Below are 16,689 nucleotides of genomic sequence, written 5' to 3'. Positions count from 1 at the left end.
ACACAGCCGAAGGGAATATATGAGGCAAGATTGTAGGGACAACGAGATGGGTTCAACGGATGGAAGAAGAGAATTCGAGGCAAAGGAAGAAAGGAGGGTGCTGGTCTTGAGATATCAAGTCCTTTGAGCTGCTGGGTCATGGCCAATCCCGGGGGCCGGACGTACAAATTCCGAAACTCCCTCGTCGATGTATGTGCAGTAGTGGCCGAGATCATGCAAAGAAATAGATGGCTGGGGAAAAAGAAAGAAACAAACGAGGGAGCATATGAAGAAAATCGCTCAGACAGATAGAAGTAAATTCGTATAATGCATATTTGATCTCATGGTGTCACGCAAGGCAGATTTGCAAACAGGAAATTTGCCAGAGTTGATCGGTTGAGTCAGTGGTAGTAAGTGCATCGGAAGAAGTCTCTCGTTACATGTGCAAATGCAGGCGGGTAGTACTTCGTACAGACGTCTCCAAGAATGCTCCTTGGCGATTCCGGGAGAGTCAAAATCAAAATCATAAGAGAAACGCCGGCTGAACTGAAATCAATCCATATACCAAGAATGAGGCGCTGCGTGATATGGTGTAGGTGTATGGGAGAGTGTGGATGCGTAAACGACGTTGGCGTCTTTAGATGAGAGGTAGGAAAGAAGCAAAAAGAGGCGTGAACGGATTTAATCAATTCTGTCATCGAATGTGATGTTAGCGTCATCCGACACGACAAGTGACCGCGGTCGAAGCCCGAATTTCCGCGCGCCTAGACTGTTGGTTCGAACTCGGTTTTGGCTGATAGGAGTGTAGCTAGTAGCTAATTTGCTCGAGGGTGCAACAATTCGAGTCTGGGAGGCCTCTGGTCGTGGATGTAAGACGCTCTCCTCAATGGAACCATCACTCGTGTTAGTGGCAGAGCTAAGACCGGATGCTGCCCCGTACCGACGATAGCCAGCTTGGATGTTTGAGCGCGCAGTGGCGGGGGTGTAACCTGGAGTCATCAAAGTTCGGCGCAGAGGAATCGCGGATTGTGAGAGACTTGGCGTCCGAGGCTGAGGCAGTTGCGACGGTTGAGGCTGAAGCGAGAATCTAGGGTTGCGATCCGGTGTTGCAATGGCCTTGGACTGGGATGCGGTATATCCGTGGGACATGCGCTGGCGCGGCGATACGCGATAGTTGTTTGCCGCGCTGCTAAGGTCCGCGATACTCCTTGTGGGCGAGCGAACCTGCGGGGTCTGTTCAAGAAGGGCCTCTTCATCAGTTCGATGCCGCTTGGTTCGTAACGAAGTCGAGAGTCGACTCAACCGAGTGGGGGCAGGTGAACTGGGTGAATGGGCCACTTTCGCTTCTGAGACTGGTTCGTTGTGCTGGTCGCCGTGCTGGGACTCTGGGGAAGGAATGGCAGTTGCGACGCTTGATCGACGGGCCTCTAGACGGCTGCCTACACGCTTGGTGCTATGTCGTCGCACTAGCCCATCAGAGTCTAGAGTCGTGCTTCGGCGAAAAGGCAGCGTCGGAGTCAACGTGTCGTCGTCGTGCGCATGCCTTTCCTCTTCCTCAGTTCTACCATTGACGACCAAGGCCGATTGACTCCGGTGTTGCTCGTCCGATAAGGCAAGGCATAGCTCGGTTAGACTGCGGCAAAGGCTGTCCGCTTTCCGTCTCGCCTGCCTATCAGATGTGCTATACCCGTTGACCATGGATCCGGTACCAGATGGGGCCCTGCAGGATCCAAGGAGAGTCGAGAGCGCTAGCGCGTCAGTAGCGGTCACCTCTAAAGCGGCGAAGACTTCATTGCTGAGCACGTCCTTCGCATTGACCAAAGCCGACTGCAGCAGCGGATGGACAGGGCTAGGACCCGCAGGTGCCTCTGCCTCACCCGAAAAAGTGCTTGTCTTGTGGGGACGCCTGGGCGAAGACGACACTGTAGTCATAGTCGTTGTGGCTGTCGGTGGCCGTTCCCCAGAAGCGGAGGAGATCGCTTCCTGGGACGAGGGCGGCAGCTTCCCAGTCAATTCTAGCTTTTTGATCCGGGACTTGAGATCTTCGAGCTCGTCCCAGACCGTGGAAGGCGCGGTTGTCGACAAGGTTGATTCCGTCCCATCTTGACGGGACCGCTCGGACTCGAATCGAGCGCGTTCGGTCACATCCGAGCTGGATGGCTGTCGGCTGCTTCGAATTGACGAAAGGGTCGATTGGCGATAGGCTCGGGGCTCGTGCAGCGAACCGCGTCTCTCGGGGTAGGATTCGGGGCTGTAGGATAAGGGTTCGGGACTGGACCGGCCCAGTCGACTTCGTGGTATACCAATTGCGGACCTGGAACTGGGACCATAGGCCGAGCTGGACGGGCGGCTATGTTCATCCAGCGGATGGGCGGAAGCTGAGTAAGAGTATAGGGCGGCCGTGTGGGGGGTGGACGGAGATTCTTGTTGCGGATGCAAGGGGCTATCGTAAGTATTCAAGCGAAGCTGCTCGGGGTGAGGCATCTGTTCCGAAACACGAGAGGTTGATGAACGAAGTGCACTGCCAGACATTCTGAATCGCGACTGTAAGTGCCGAGATCCGACGTAAGTTAGCTCCAGTTTCCCACAATCACTAATGAAAAGCACAGCAAATTAGCTCCAGAGCCCCCGACTCACCCGTCGAAGCTCGGATCGCCCGAACGAATCGCGACGACCAGAATCCGATCTCGCGATGTTTAAGAAAATGTCCTCGCTTTTGGCGCGGGTATCATCTGCGACCGGTGTCTTATTGCCGTCTCCTGACTGACTGTATCGGTCGAGCCCATCGACACCGCGACTGCGCTCGTCAGCCGGCGTTCGCCCCTGAGCATAAACCACCGAGGAGGCGGACATTCTATCGTTCACGTCTGGAATCGTCTGCTGGTCATAAAGAGAGGATTTCCGACGCTTGGGTGCATTGGGATTCGTCGCGCGAACCGTCGAGGGAGCGTCAAGGGGTAGCGGAGAATCGGGGTCGTTTTCTACGGCCAGTCGAGGTGATGTCGGTTGATAGCCAAACCCCGCTGGATCGCGAACGTGGGACAGATGGAAGTTGGGGACTGATCGCCGGGGTCTGTCATACAGGATGGTGCGTTGTTGGGGGGTCGGAGTCGGGTCTGGGCCCGGATGCGTGTCGTCGCTGTTCTGGACGGAAGAGGTGGCGGCGCTGGTGTGCGACGATGTCAGAGCTCGTTTGCGAAGAGGATACTTGTATTCGAAGCTGAACCGGCTCTGAGGGGGACGAGGAACAGCGGAGGGAGAAGAGGTATGCGAAGCAGCAGCAAAGGCGGCCGATGAGGAAGAATGGGATGACGAAGAGGTAGGCGAAACAATTGAAGTTGTTGTTGTTGTTGTCGGACGAGCTGAAGGGGAGTAATAGTCGTCGTTGTCGCAGCTGCCGCTGGCGGCGGGAGTCGCTGTCTTTAGCGCGGTTGCTCTGCCCGCCTCACGGGGTTCCGCCGCCAACATTACACCTACGCCTGTCGGGCGCATTCCTGGTTTCGTCCTCGTCACGGACGGACCTTCGCTCTGACGTAGGTTCGATCCGGCACTGAAGGTAATAGTCCTGGCACGGTTGACAATGGAACGGCGACAGAGGGACTCATGCGGGTCCTGATGTGGTACATGTACATGAAGATGTGGCTGGTTCACCGCGGATTCGGTCTTTCGACGTCGACGAGGCTTGAAATGCTGCTGGTCTGCTAGGATGGAGGAGAAAGAGGAAGAGGAGAAGGAGGAGGAAGAAGAAGAAGAGGGGAGGGGAGGAGAGGCTGCATTGCCAGCAGCCGTGGATGCGTCTGGGGGCATCTGCAGTTCTGCAACTGGTGGTGGTCAGGCATCCACACGCATCCTCGTTGATCAATCAGATCGATCTGCTGATCAGTAACTGGCTGTGTGAGCGATGGATGTATCTGCAAAGATTGGAATCTCTCCTAAACAAAAGCAGGCGGAAAAAGAGAGAAAGTTAAAAAAAAGAAAGGAAGAAAAGGGAAGAAACGGAAAAGAAACAAAACAAGAGATTTTTTCCTAATCTCACACTGGTACGAATGACCAAAATACAATATGATTTATCGGTTATGGTGGACCGACTGATGATCAGAAGAGAAAAGTCTGCTGCGACATCGATCTCTTCGCGTATTACGGAGTACAACAACTACTACGAGCACTAATAATAAACTAATGAACTAGTCCTGCGGCTCAAGGGGAACAAACGCAAGAGCAGCCGAGAAGAAATAAATAGACCAAACACCACGAGGGCTGAAGAATGGAGTCTGGCGGGAGGAGGGCAGGAGGGCAGGAGGGCAAGGAAATAGAAGGGAAATGAAGGACGGGACGAGTTGGGCTGTTAAGTGAGTGCGCGTCTGCGTGTCTGTGTCTGTGGTGCGGTGGCTGGCCGACAGTTGGCTGGCTGGCCGGACCCAGTCTGTACGTTTCCCTCAATGGTTCGGATATTTACATCGGTCTCATGATCGAATAGAGGGAAGGATCCATGTTAACATGACCGTCTGCCTGTTTATCACCCCAAACAATCAAAAGAGATGAAAGTTGGTGATATCATTTACCCGTGTCCGGGCAAGCGGGTTGAGACGATTTCTCCTGGTTTCATCTGCTTTGGCTGGTCAGCATGCAGCCTGGTGTAAGAGGGCTGACTCTCCCAAGAGGTTACTCAAGGGAAAGGAATTTGTGCAGCAGTTTCTGCAGACACCGGTGTTGTGTACAGATTATCAATCTCGATGTGAGTTTCTCTAGCAACGTCCAGGGGCTATCAGAACCACGGTTCGGAGATGTCAAACCTTGGTTCTCAGCAGCGTCAGCCCCGTCAACTGGGAAGGCGAACACAGAGCCAGGTAACTGGTCGACGTTCCTTGGGAACAACCTTGAAAGAAACTGGAATTGCCCCAGATGATATGCAAAACCTGGGGAAGCCGTCATATGCAGCTTACATACGACGAGGGTGCTTCGAAGGTCAACAATCATGCAAGTATAACGAAAGCTTAATCATAATGGGGAGGATCGATGCCTTCAGCTCGATCTTGCTATCCCCATCCATTACCAAGACTATGCAAGGCAACTCAGTAATAACATCACTAGCGATAAGGTGATATCACGACCTGCAGGATTCTACTCATACTTAGGCGCAGCTCAGTGGAAACCGTGACATGACCCAAGGTCTAGATAACAGACTGCTGCCGATGATTGTCTCAGTTATGCTCCGACTTATCTTTCAGACCAGGGTCCTTCATCGTGCATTGGGAAGCCTTCGTATTGCCCGGAAATTCTTTATGTCCTCCGGCCGATTCGAGTCCAGGCCCGGGGTCCAGGGATCCCACTTCTACGATTATGCCACAAGACAGCCCTCTGCTAGTTGATAGTAGCCAGTGATGCTCAGCACAGACAAGAAAGAGCTTTCCTTTCAGCGAATATAACCCCGTGGAATGGGAGATGAGCTTTGCGTTAGCCTGCGGACTATTGATACTCGGGTGTTTCGTCTAGAGATCAGTATATTGCTCGAATCCGATCTGACTTAAGGTTGGGGAAGCTCGATTGGGGCGCCGTCACGCAAGCCGTCAAAAATCGGACCGACGCTAGCGAAGGCAATATGTGAATGGGTACTGACGGCAGCGGGAGGCTTTGCTTAAGTCTCGTGTCGAGCGCTGCTAGCCAGATCGCTGCCTATGAAGGTGGATGGCGCGTGTAATCCTTCAAATTTGGTCGCTTGGTTGCTAGGCTACAGCTGAGGCTGCAACAGTGCTCAGCCTTCCGAAAGGCAATTCCTGTCGCAGGAGACGGGATGGATATGATGGTCTTGCGTGTTGATTGGAAATGCTTAGTCCAACAGTCAAGTCGAGCATGATTGCACGAATTGACCTGTGGGGAATTTTGTGAGACCAACAAGTTAGAGACCATTGGCATTCAGACAACGGGAGCGTTTCGAAACTTTAGCGAGTCATAGATTCTTAGGGTTCAGGCACCAGACCGTCCCGGTACGAAAAACTATCAACTAAGAGCATTAGCAATGTTAGTAGAAAATGCTCTCGAGATTCCGAGCCGAACATTATCATTTGGGCATACTGTTGGCTGATCACCGAAGCCTCATCTTCACAAAAGAGAAAAATGGCATACCGAGTCAATTGAGGTTAAAGGAGCATGGCCGGGCTCAGCAACCCGCAATCAACGAATTCCCCCCCCACATTAATCACCGATGTGAAGCCGAACGGGCGGTCCGAGTTGAAGTGGTTCTCTGCTCTGAGCCATGGCATTTTCCTGGCCCCATAGTTTCAGATAGACGTTTTGTGCCACGTGGAATCGGGCGCAGAGGGGTCTGGTCTCATCAAATCTCTCTCAATCCGTAACATCGACCCAGGCACCGTATGTTGAACGGAATGACATTGAGTGATGGTCACGAGTCAGCACGAAGGGCTGGTGAGAGACGACTTAAGTTGTTACACATATTTCAGACCGTGGGGAAGACAGGAGGCTGCGGTCATGAGGATTTGCGCGGGATCATAAAGCTGACGCAGTGCAGCAACGCATATCCGTCCTGGAGAGCCGAGCGACGACGATCTGTGGCCCGGCCATGAGCCGATCGCATCAGATGCAGATCATGGATGCAACATTGCAGCAGAAACTGGTTCTCGAGTTTCTTGTCATGCCAGAAAATCGGAGCTCTACCTATTGCGTCCGGTATCTGTGACGTAGCAAGTCATTAGTTACCCGGCGTGTCTCAGTTGTGACAGGAGTGCAAGCCTTTTGGATGTTGCTACTAGTAAATGTCATGGGTTTCGAGTTGCAGGGACAAGCAGTATCAAATACTGGGCAATGTCAAGGTTATGGAGGCTAGGGAGTTCTCACTGTGTACTTTACCAATGTACACAGCACTTGTAAAGGAATTGTGCTACCAAGAAACCGGGGTCAACCAGCGCCGAACGATCATCATGCTCGGAGTTATAGGTGTAAATATGTAGATATATCTGAAGCATTACCGACCAGGCGGCCCGTGACCAGAGCCAATCAAACCCAGTATAGCCGATCGCGACGATACAAGGAATGAAGGAAGATGATTTGGGTTTCTTCTTCTCCTTTTCCTATTCCCCTCCCCTCAAGTCTGCCTGTGACAGGCGATGTTGCACACGTGATGGGCGATGGAACTAGTGGCTTAGCATTGGTTGGTTTGTTTCAAACCCGGCCGAACCTCTTTTCTGCCGCCTCTCATTGGGTTGGCTTAGCGCGCGCCCTCTCAGGGTGTTGTTTCAGCTGCAGTGTGCCACGGCCATTTCCATGCCTTGCTGTCTCAACTTTCCCAACCTTCCATGCTGAAACAGTTCCGAAGGGTCTGGGACGGAGTCACCAAAGTTTTTTGTTTCTTCTTCTTCATGGAATGAGACGTCAAGAGCAAATCGTCAGATTATTGCAAAGCCAAAAGAAAAAAAAAAAGAGTGTGCTCTGTCTTAGCGACGGCAAGGTGCCCGTTCCTGACTCCCCTGACTCGGGCAAGTTATTCCTGGCCCACTGCCTGGACCAGACGGCCCACCGTTTCCAGGGGAAACTTGCTTGGGATGGGACCTGAAATGGAGGGTGGACCTCATGCTCAGTGGAGAGGACGGACGGCCAGAGACTAGCAGAATTGGCACTAGCCCCAGTCCGTCAGCCTCTGCGTTTCACCTTTGCTACGGGCCCAGAGAGCCGCTGCCAATTTTCCAAGCCTCGGCGCCAGAGAGAGGTCCCTGCTGAATCGCCCTCCGCATCTACGTAGTGAAAAAGCGATTCATGCCTCCCCTCCCGACGGGCTCTACTCTAATTCTCTTTGCTTGTCTTCTTCTCTCTTATTGTGTCTTTTGGTCTGGTTGAAGGAGGGGGTCATCCGTGTGCTTACCCGGTGACAGTTAGGTTGCTCGACAAAAATTGACTAACCTGGGTTTCTTCTCAAGCCGGCTTGATCAGAAAGAAACCGACCCTTCTTCATTCCAACTAGCAAACTCCTCAATTAGACAGAACTTTTTTTGTCCTCTTCATTTTTACTTTCTTGCAAAAACCGTGCACGCCTTCTGAAGCGGGTCAATCTCTCCCCAATACGGCATTGATCTTGTGCAACCGGTGCTGGAATACCGTCTCCTTGGATTTGGCGCATTTATTATTACTATTATCAACCTCCTCGTGGGTTGAGCAGACAGACCTATCTCTGTGCGACTTCTGGAAGTCTTCTTCAATCTTCTTTTTCTTCCTCAATTGACTCGACTCGACTTCTCTTCTCTTCTTGTCTGCGATCTCAGCGTCATTACATTTGCCTGGCTTGCTTGTTTGCGTTCGACTCCCTCAAGCGACAGCTGCTGTGCAACGGACCTCGCAGCTCAGACCTAGTATTGCCCTTAGGTGGTACCGATCCGGACCTGACCACCACCAGCCTGGTCTGGCACCTGTCAAAGATCCAAGGGGTGCTTTTATCTTATTTCTCAGGAGGAAGCAGCTTGATAGGTATGTTCTGTCTTGTGTGTGGTTTATTTGGATCTAGTGTTCTGGTTTATCGTTTCATGCTTTTTCTTTGCCTGATGTCTCTCCCGTGGAGTGTGGACTACTAGCTCCATCCATTCTATGCCTTGCCCCCCCCTCTCTCCCTTTGCTTTCTCTTTGATGCTTTGCTCTGCCCACCAATCATTCTATATCCGCCTCGCCCACGGTACCCTTTTGTGGGGAATACCATTTGACTTTTCTCTTATTCGCCTTTTTTGTTATTATTTTGTTTTTTCTTCATCTCATCTCTCATCTCTCTTATTGGATTTGACACTTGCACCACCACTATGGGTAATGGGAGACCCGAAAGGGCATGAGAGGGGAAGACCAAAAGGGAAAAGGCCAGACCAGTTGGAAGCTCCAACCTAAAAAGGATTGGTTGGTTGTGCCCGGCAAAGTGAGATGCCAGTGTCACTATTGCAACGGACTATGGGATTGAGGCATTCCACAATCTGTCTGTTCCCTTTGGGATTCTTCTCTCTCTCTCTCTCTCTCTTTCCCCTCAACCCCTGTTCAATACTTGAGAGATGAGTCTCTGGGTTTATTTGCTTTTTCTTTTACTTTCTCTCTCCCTCTCTTCCTCTCTCCTTCTCATCCAAACCCAACATTTGGGGCCAAGATATGCCACCTTCGGGGTAGTTGTTGGGGAAGGGGAAAGAGGCAGAAGTTGGCGCCCATGATATGCACATTCCATCGCGAGGGAACCAACCCGGGCGGCTAAATTTAGAGCTGCAGCCCATGGGAAGCTCAGGAAGAACGCAGAACATCTTCTCCACTCCCTCGTCATTACCACTGATTGGCGTGCTGTCAGCAACACACGGCCGGTTGGATCTCCACTCGCCCATTCAACTCACTTGCTTGCTCACTCACTTACTGCACTCACTTTCACTTTACTCGCCCCTCCCTCTCTTATTCGCTCGTTGCCCTTTTCCCAAATGAATCGCTATTCTTAGTCCTTCATTTTTATTATTATTATTATCATTTTTTATTTTTTTTTTATTCTTTTAATTTGCTCTGTGCCAGCGAGTCTTGCTGAGACAGACGGTCGGAGTACATTGAGCCCAGAGGCTTGTTTCTCACTCTGTCACTCTCCAATTACTCTCTCTCACACTCATTTTTTCCCTTCTTCCTTCCTTCTCCCTCCGAATCTTCTCTTCCTACTTACTTACTTCCTCTTCCTCCCTTCTGTTCTTTCTTCTTCTTTCCCCCCTCTTGTTGAACAACCCCCCCTTCCCCCTCCCAGTTCCCACACCCCTCCCCTCTTCCCTTGACGCAGGGACCCTTTCCACCTGCCTGCCTGGCATTGCGACTTGTCCGTGCCGTTCCTTTGAGTGGTGGTGGGCAGTCGTTTGCGACTGAGAGCAATCCCACCCACGTTTTCTGTCGTCATTCCCCGGAGGAACGACTGCCCACTTTGTTACTCTCCCCGGGCGGCAATCCTCCCTTCCCCCCCAAACCCTAGTCGCATATTCGCTTACTTCCCAAATCTCTTTCATGAAGAACTATACCTAAAGCTTCTTTTTCTCTCCTTCATTTGAACTTCATGTTCTCGTCGCTGCTTCTCATTTGAGATCTCTCAATCTTCAATCCTTCACCTCGAACACTTTACTGACTGATCCCAAGAGGATATCCTTCTCTTGCAGCATTCCTTGGTATGTTCCTGATATCGGACTCCATTTAGGATATCAACTGCGAATCTCTGCTTCTGCTTGCATATGCGATCCTGTTCTCTCCTTTGTTGCTTCTACAGACCTTACTAGCTCTGTTGTTTTCATTTCACGAAGCTGGCCGATCCTCGAACCGGTTTCACTCTCCTTGCAGCTGTGCTTTCTTCTACTGCCGAAAACCAACAACTGACGCTGAAACATGGAAGCTGATTGTCTAAACAAAAGGTCATTTGCGCTGGTAGCAAGTGCGACTCTACCTTGTTTTCTTGGAGCTGGCCACAACAACTGTGCCCCAGTCTTCGCGCCGACTCTTCACTACAGCTGCGATCCGGAAAGGGCAACGATCCCTTTCAAACGTAGGTGTATCTCACCAACCTTAGAAACAATCATGCCGGTGCAGACCAGCGCTCCAACACTTCCGGACTCGTTTCCCTCCTTCATGTCGGTTTTTGGCGGGCGCACGCTTGATTTCCCCGAGAAGGAGGCGCGGAACACAGCACTCAAACCGCTCCGTCTGCCCACCAATGTCACCATCAATACATCGACTCGCCGTCCCTTTCCTATCCAACATCGTGCGAGTATTTCCTCCGTGACATCAGGTTCCGCCGACTCTTCGCCCACTACTACCATCTCAACATTCGACTCCCCATCTGTGGCGGATACATCTCCGAGCTCCTCGCCCGAATCTCCCTCATCCATGCCATTGGCGTTCAACAACAAATTCACCATGCCCCCGGCGCGAAACTTCGAAAGCCAGTCTTCGTCGACTAACAGCCTTTCCCAACCGGCTTCAGATGGCGCCAGCCTTCCACGACCCGATTCCCCAGGCAGGCGGGCACGAAACCTCAAAAACCTCTCACTGAGGATGCCGCCGCCATCCCAGTCGCGCCCACCCATCGCAACAGCATCTATGGTCGAAGGGACCTCACACCATCTCTCCGCTCCCCCGTCTCCTGTGCACATGCCTCTGAAGGGTATGCGCCGCAAACCAGCAAACTTGACCATCCGCACGCCCGGATTCGACAGGTCATTTTCCAACAACATCACCGAGCTTGTTCCTCCAACCCCGCACTCATTGCGCCATACCGAATCGTCGCCTTCCCTGACCTCTGTCTTTTCTCCTTCTTTCGGTCCCAAGGGTGGCATGCAGCTACCTCGACCCATGACGCATCATGGCGCCCGGCGACCCTCGGCTACGTCGGAGAGCAACCTGTCACCCCTACAGACTGTAGAGGATGAGGATTCCGCTTCTGGCGGGGTGTTACATGAGCTGAAGGAGGAGGACGACCATCTGGACTCTAGAGAATCGACGCGGCGTAGCGAGCGAGGCTACCCCAATGGGCCCATTCAAATCTATGACTCTGGCGTTTTTCTCTACTTGGAACCGACTGCGCAAGAGGCATCCCAGTTTGATGTTGTTGTGAATGTGGCTAAGGAGGTCGCAAACCCGTTTACTAAGGCCAGCGCCAACACCGAAACTGTGGTGAGTGCTCTGCGCAATGGGTCCGTCAGTCCCAAGCGCCTTTCTATTGCGGAGCCATGGACCGCCGCCTCGGAAACATCATTCAAATCCGCATTTGAGTATCCCCCAAGTAAGGCGTCGCTGCCGGCGACTCCAAAACATGAAGCAGCCGGACCGGAATATGTCCACGTCGGCTGGGATCATAACTCGGAGATCCTGGAGGATCTATACCCACTATGCGAGCTGATCGACTCCCGCGTCGCAGATGGAAAGAAAGTCCTTGTGCATTGCCAGCTCGGCGCCAGTCGATCAGCCTCGTTGGTGATCGCCTATGGTCTTTTCAAGAACCGAGACTTGGATTTCAACTCGATGTACGAGATTGTGAAGGAGCGCAGCCGCTGGGTTGGCCCTAATATGAGTCTCATTTATCAGCTGACGGATTTCCGCTCCCGCCTCCTCCGCGGGGGTTTGTCGAAAGCTGCTCCTGAAGAGTGGTTCGGCGAAAGCTCACCAAAGGACAGTGAACAGCGGCGCTCACGAGCCGATAAACGAGAGTCGGTCGAGACCTGTATTCCTGGCAATGAGAGTGTATACTCCGATGTTGAACCCCATTCGTCCAATGCTATGTCACAAGCATCGATGAGCTCTTTGTCGGTGCCCTCCACCAACCAGACCACGCCCGTGTCAATTGAGAGTCTTGGATTTACGAAGTCTCTTTCGCACAAACGAAGCATCTCACCCCGGCCATTGCCTTTACGCCAGAGCTTCCATACCGGGTTGACAAGCGATATCACACCTGCCAAACCGGCACCACCCTCATGGCATTCCGAAGCCGGACCGTACTCGTTGGCTAAGACCGATATGTTCGTGCGGGAAGGGTCTGAGGAATCCAATGCTCTCTTCTCACCGAGGACGACGGACTTCATGGCCGCGCCTATCTCGCGATCGGTCTCCGATGTCCTCGAGGATGATGGCCTCAACGGACTGCGGTTCCGATCGCGGATAGCGGATCCGCGGTCTCCGCCACCCGGGAATGAGAGGTTGATTATGAGAAATATTGATGAATTTCTGTAATTCTGCCATAATGTCTTCGATTGGACTGGCCATTGGGCACCGGTCTGCGAAATGATTCCATGACTACCACCACTTCATTCTGACCCGACCGTCAGGTCAACATTCCTTTACATCTTCACTCAGGCCGTTGTGGCACCTCCATTCCTTTCTTTTCTTCCCATCCACGTTCATTACCTGTTTCATCTAATTGATGAGTTGATGACCAAAGCGGGCTTTACGGTCGTTATTTCGTTCATTTCTCTATCATTTGCATTGAAGGCCGTGGGCTCAACATTGTGCATGCTTCCTGGACAAGCGGCGTCGAGGTGTTATAAAAGATAAAGGGCGGCGAGGAATCGTGACGTGCCTGATAACTTGTAATACTATTCTCATTTCTTTATCTGGTTAGTGGCAGGCATGTGGCATCCAGCTGCAGAATACCCGAGGCTTATTGGTTTGCTGGTGAAATGTGACAGTCGCGTTGTAGCGAGAAGAAGTCTGTATAGTTGTGTCGTAGTATAAAGCCCAGTAATATTCAGGAAGTAGTTCGTGCTGTGTTTGTATGTAGTTAGCGCACGGATCAGTCTCGGGATCCGGGGAGAACTCCAGAAGTTGGCGGATAAGGCAATTTTTTGTCGACCCTCCAACCATCCACTTCCCACTCCGGAACAACAACCAGGACACCATCACGGCCATTGCCCATTGCCCATTGCCCACGGAGAAGGGTCAGCACAAGTCTATCATGACCGACCAACACCCCACATATTTAGAACCGAGTGAACTCGGCACCAAGGACTAGTAAGTTAGAACGACTGTTTCTACCCCGCTACCCCTCTTATTTTTTTCTGTCGTTTTCTTTTTTCTTTTCTTTTCTTTTGTTTTTTTTTTTTTTTTTTTTTTTTTTTCACGTCCCCCCCCCCCCCTTCCCCCCCCATTCTGAGAATGCGAGAAAAGAGAACGCAACGACTGATAATGGAATAGCTGGGAAAGCTACTACGCCCGCACCCTCTCCCACCTCTCCTCCAAACAACCCGCTCCCATCGCGTCTTCCTCGACCAACAAACCCAGCCCCCAGCAGCCCCCGTCTACTTCCCCCGATGAAGAAGCCGAAGAAGACTCCGAAGACGACGTAGACGACGACTCCGACCCCGGCACCTCCTGGTTCTCGGAACACAACGCCCCCGAAAAAGTCTTGGATTTCCTCACCGACGAGACCTTTCCCCTCGCGCCGTGCCACACGGAACCCCTCCCCGGACATGCAGCGGAAGGCGAAGAAGCGCAGCTCCCGCAGCCCTCCATCCTCGACCTCGGCACCGGCAACGGCAGCATGCTAGCGCTGCTCCGGAAACGCGGCGGCTTCCGGGGCGCCATGGTCGGCGTGGATTATTCGGCGCAGAGTGTGGAGCTCGCGCGGCGGTTGCAGGCGTTGCGGATCCATCGCGCTTATCTTTCTGATTCGGAGGATGAGGAGTCGGAGGATGAGGGGGAGGGGGGAGGGGAGGGGACGAATATTCGCTTCGAGGAGTGGGATATCCTCTCCTCCTCTGCGTCGCCGGTGGCGGAAGGGCTGGCGTGGTTCCCGTACGAGCGCCGGGGCTTTGATATTGTGTTGGACAAGGGGACGTTTGATGCTGTTTCTTTGTCGGCAGAGGTGGTCTCTGGCTCTTCGGGGGAGGGGGAGAGTGCTCCGGGGACTGAGGGTGAAGGTCAAGAGAGGAAGGGGGGAAAGATGGTGCAGAGGCGGGTTTGTGAACGGTACCCCGGGATCGCCAGGGGGTTGGTGCGTCCCGGCGGGTTCCTCGTGGTGACGAGTTGTAACTGGACGGAGGAGGAGTTGGTGGAGTGGTTTACTGCTTCTGCCGATGATGGGCAGAAGGATAGGTTGGTGGTTTGGGGCAGGGTCGAGTATCCCAGGTTTCGCTTCGGGGGCAGGGAAGGGCAGGGTGTCTGTACGGTTTGTTTCCAGCGGGTGGTTGCTTAGATCTTGGTTTTCTGTGAGTATGAGTAGAGAATATGCCTTAGAGTATGCCATCTCATTTTTCTTGAGGTTTGGGACGTGGGGAGTTGAAGTGGTGAAAGTGGTGAAGTGGGGGGAGGGAACATCTCGGTGGTCGTAGAGCGAAGAGCCCCGGGATAAGTGTATCATCCTTTGTATACTATACACATATGCGCTGTGGCATAGATGTTGGTTATCTCTGTGAGAAAGAAACATTTACACAGGTCCACGCGCTGTTGTACCCACCAGAACGCCACGCGTGGCCCTGGTTACTCCGTAATTGATTGATTTTCCTCAATAGGAAGAAATGCCATCCTTAATGCCTTTCTTTAATCAGGGCTATCACCCAGAAGCTTATCTTACGATTGGGGGCAAGACTATGGGCAAGAAAAAAAAAATGGTGGCCAGCGATGTTCAGAATCTCGTTTCTAGCATGGCGTTATGCAAAGCAAACGAATCTGAAAGATGAATTGCCGACAGGGCAACCAACTGTCGGGAGATTTTGTGCTGAATGGGCGGTTGACAGGTGGTCGGTCTCTTCAATCAATCGGACCACCGCTGCGGCTGCAGATCCTCGTCGAAAGTATTTTGGCCGAACGTTCTGCCTGACTTGTTGACGGTCAATTGTTTGGCCTGGCTTGTTTGTGAGCTACCTTTCTTCGATCCTGGAACCTAGGACTCCACACTGTCCACAGTATCAGCAGCAACAGCAGCAACAGCAGCAACAACTGCATCAAATACGCTCTTGGCGCAGAGGCGCAATTGCATCAGACCAACACAGCAATTCTTCTCGGATTTTTCTGAAACCTGTCTCTCCCAGTTATTTTACCCTCTGTTTTCTCAGCCGTGCCCATTGTTGTTGCAGCAGCAGCAGCAGGAAAAGGGATTGTGCGATGATGGACCTTCCGGCAGAAGTGAGGTCGAAGTGGATCCCTCTGGAATGTGCACAACGTCATCCCGGATTTGGGATTCTTTTTTTTTGTTTCTCCCCCCAAACTGGGCAGCAGTTCTTCAACGAGAATTTCATGAGTGCTGACCGCTAGGCAATCCAGTTTTTTTTCTTTTTTTTGTGTGTGTGATGGGCAACAACACATGGCATGCTCTTGGTATTTTTTTTTTCTTGCAAAACCCGGTTCGGTTCAAATTCCGATGTCCGCGTGCCTGGCAATCCTTCGTCGATCAGGGACGACAGTGAAGGGGGGGGAAAGGGAGGGGGGGATTTATTTTCGCCAGGTCAGCAGTCAGACAAGTCCGACGGTCAGGCTCAGCGATCGTGACGTAGGATGATCCATCGATAGGGAAAGGGTTAAGGGATGGATACTTATAAAAAGAGGAGTAGGGGAAAGGGTGATGTGATGGGCGACTCCACTTGAGGGCCCCAGACTGTCTGTCTGTTGTCTGTTGTCTGTCTGTCTGCCGGTCCAGCTGGTTAGCAGATCAGGGAGACTCAGAGTCCACCATGGGTTTGAGAAGTGGTCAGAATTCAACGTAGTCGGAAGGGAGGTAGGTCCACCACTTTTTAATATTCAAGTTGGGGTGAAGACATGTCACGGGGTATCCAGAAGGATTGATTGATCGACTGAGCAACTTACACACTTCGTAACCCACGAACACCTGGTGAGAGGAGAGGAGACGAGTTGAGTTTAAACTTGCTTGCGTGCTTGACTGGAGATAAGGTCGGGTTCGCTGCCCCCTCCCAGTGGCAGTTCGTACAGTATTGTACCGACCAAGCGTACCGTACCACCACATACCAGTTACCGTGACGGTACCGAACTCACCCGGCGCGGGCGCTTCCCCCGGCCCCTCTCTCCAAGCCCCGTACAGTACGGTCAGCTGGTGGAAATGACATCATGCTCCCCACCCTATTCCAGGCCCTAGACCGGTCGATGAAGGGTGGCGTAATTACGGTATGGTCATGGCTGGCTATCGATGGCCACGGGGGCGGGAGGCCCCGATCTGCCTGAGTGATTTTTGGGAAGTTGCAGCAAGTCGCCAGTCGTAAGCAAGTTACACACTGTGTCCGG

At 52.4% G+C, this 16,689-nt stretch overlaps 3 protein-coding genes across 3 annotated transcripts; 2 read left to right on the top strand and 1 right to left on the bottom strand.

Moving 5' to 3' along the window:
- Positions 1–660: 660 nt before the first annotated feature.
- BO82DRAFT_278267 (putative LPXTG-motif cell wall anchor domain protein) lies at positions 661–3,471 on the bottom strand (the record flags this gene model as incomplete). Its single annotated transcript, XM_025631221.1, has 2 exons — positions 661–2,523; positions 2,617–3,471. 2 exons carry the CDS (start codon positions 3,469–3,471, stop codon positions 661–663), a joined length of 2,718 nt encoding a protein of 905 aa, XP_025494220.1.
- A 7,071-nt stretch (positions 3,472–10,542) lies between these two features.
- Positions 10,543–12,690, top strand: dspD (putative protein-tyrosine phosphatase; the record flags this gene model as incomplete). The annotated part of the gene is made up of 1 exon (XM_025637891.1): positions 10,543–12,690. The coding sequence occupies one exon, from the start codon at positions 10,543–10,545 to the stop codon at positions 12,688–12,690; it is 2,148 nt and encodes a 715-aa protein (XP_025494219.1).
- A 627-nt stretch (positions 12,691–13,317) lies between these two features.
- Positions 13,318–14,801, top strand: BO82DRAFT_430490 (putative S-adenosylmethionine-dependent methyltransferase). Its single transcript, XM_025640625.1, has 2 exons — positions 13,318–13,467; positions 13,651–14,801. Exons 1-2 carry the CDS (start codon positions 13,412–13,414, stop codon positions 14,648–14,650), a joined length of 1,056 nt encoding a protein of 351 aa, XP_025494218.1. The 5' UTR covers positions 13,318–13,411; the 3' UTR covers positions 14,651–14,801.
- The last annotated feature ends 1,888 nt before the right edge of the window (positions 14,802–16,689 follow it).

Source organism: Aspergillus uvarum, assembly GCF_003184745.1.
Source record: "Aspergillus uvarum CBS 121591 unplaced genomic scaffold BO82scaffold_13, whole genome shotgun sequence".
Lineage (NCBI taxonomy): Eukaryota > Fungi > Ascomycota > Eurotiomycetes > Eurotiales > Aspergillaceae > Aspergillus > Aspergillus uvarum.
The sequence above is the reverse complement of the archived record's forward strand: the minus strand, read 5'-3'. Positions and strand labels throughout refer to the sequence as shown.

Excerpts from the sequence above, each read along its gene's own strand:
- BO82DRAFT_430490 (XM_025640625.1), top strand. The coding sequence starts at position 13,412 with ATGACCGACCAACACCCCACATATTTAGAACCGAGTGAACTCGGCACC. Across the intron at positions 13,468-13,650 it reads GAACTCGGCACCAAGGACTA|CTGGGAAAGCTACTACGCCC; the intron begins GTAAGTTAGAAC and ends ATAATGGAATAG.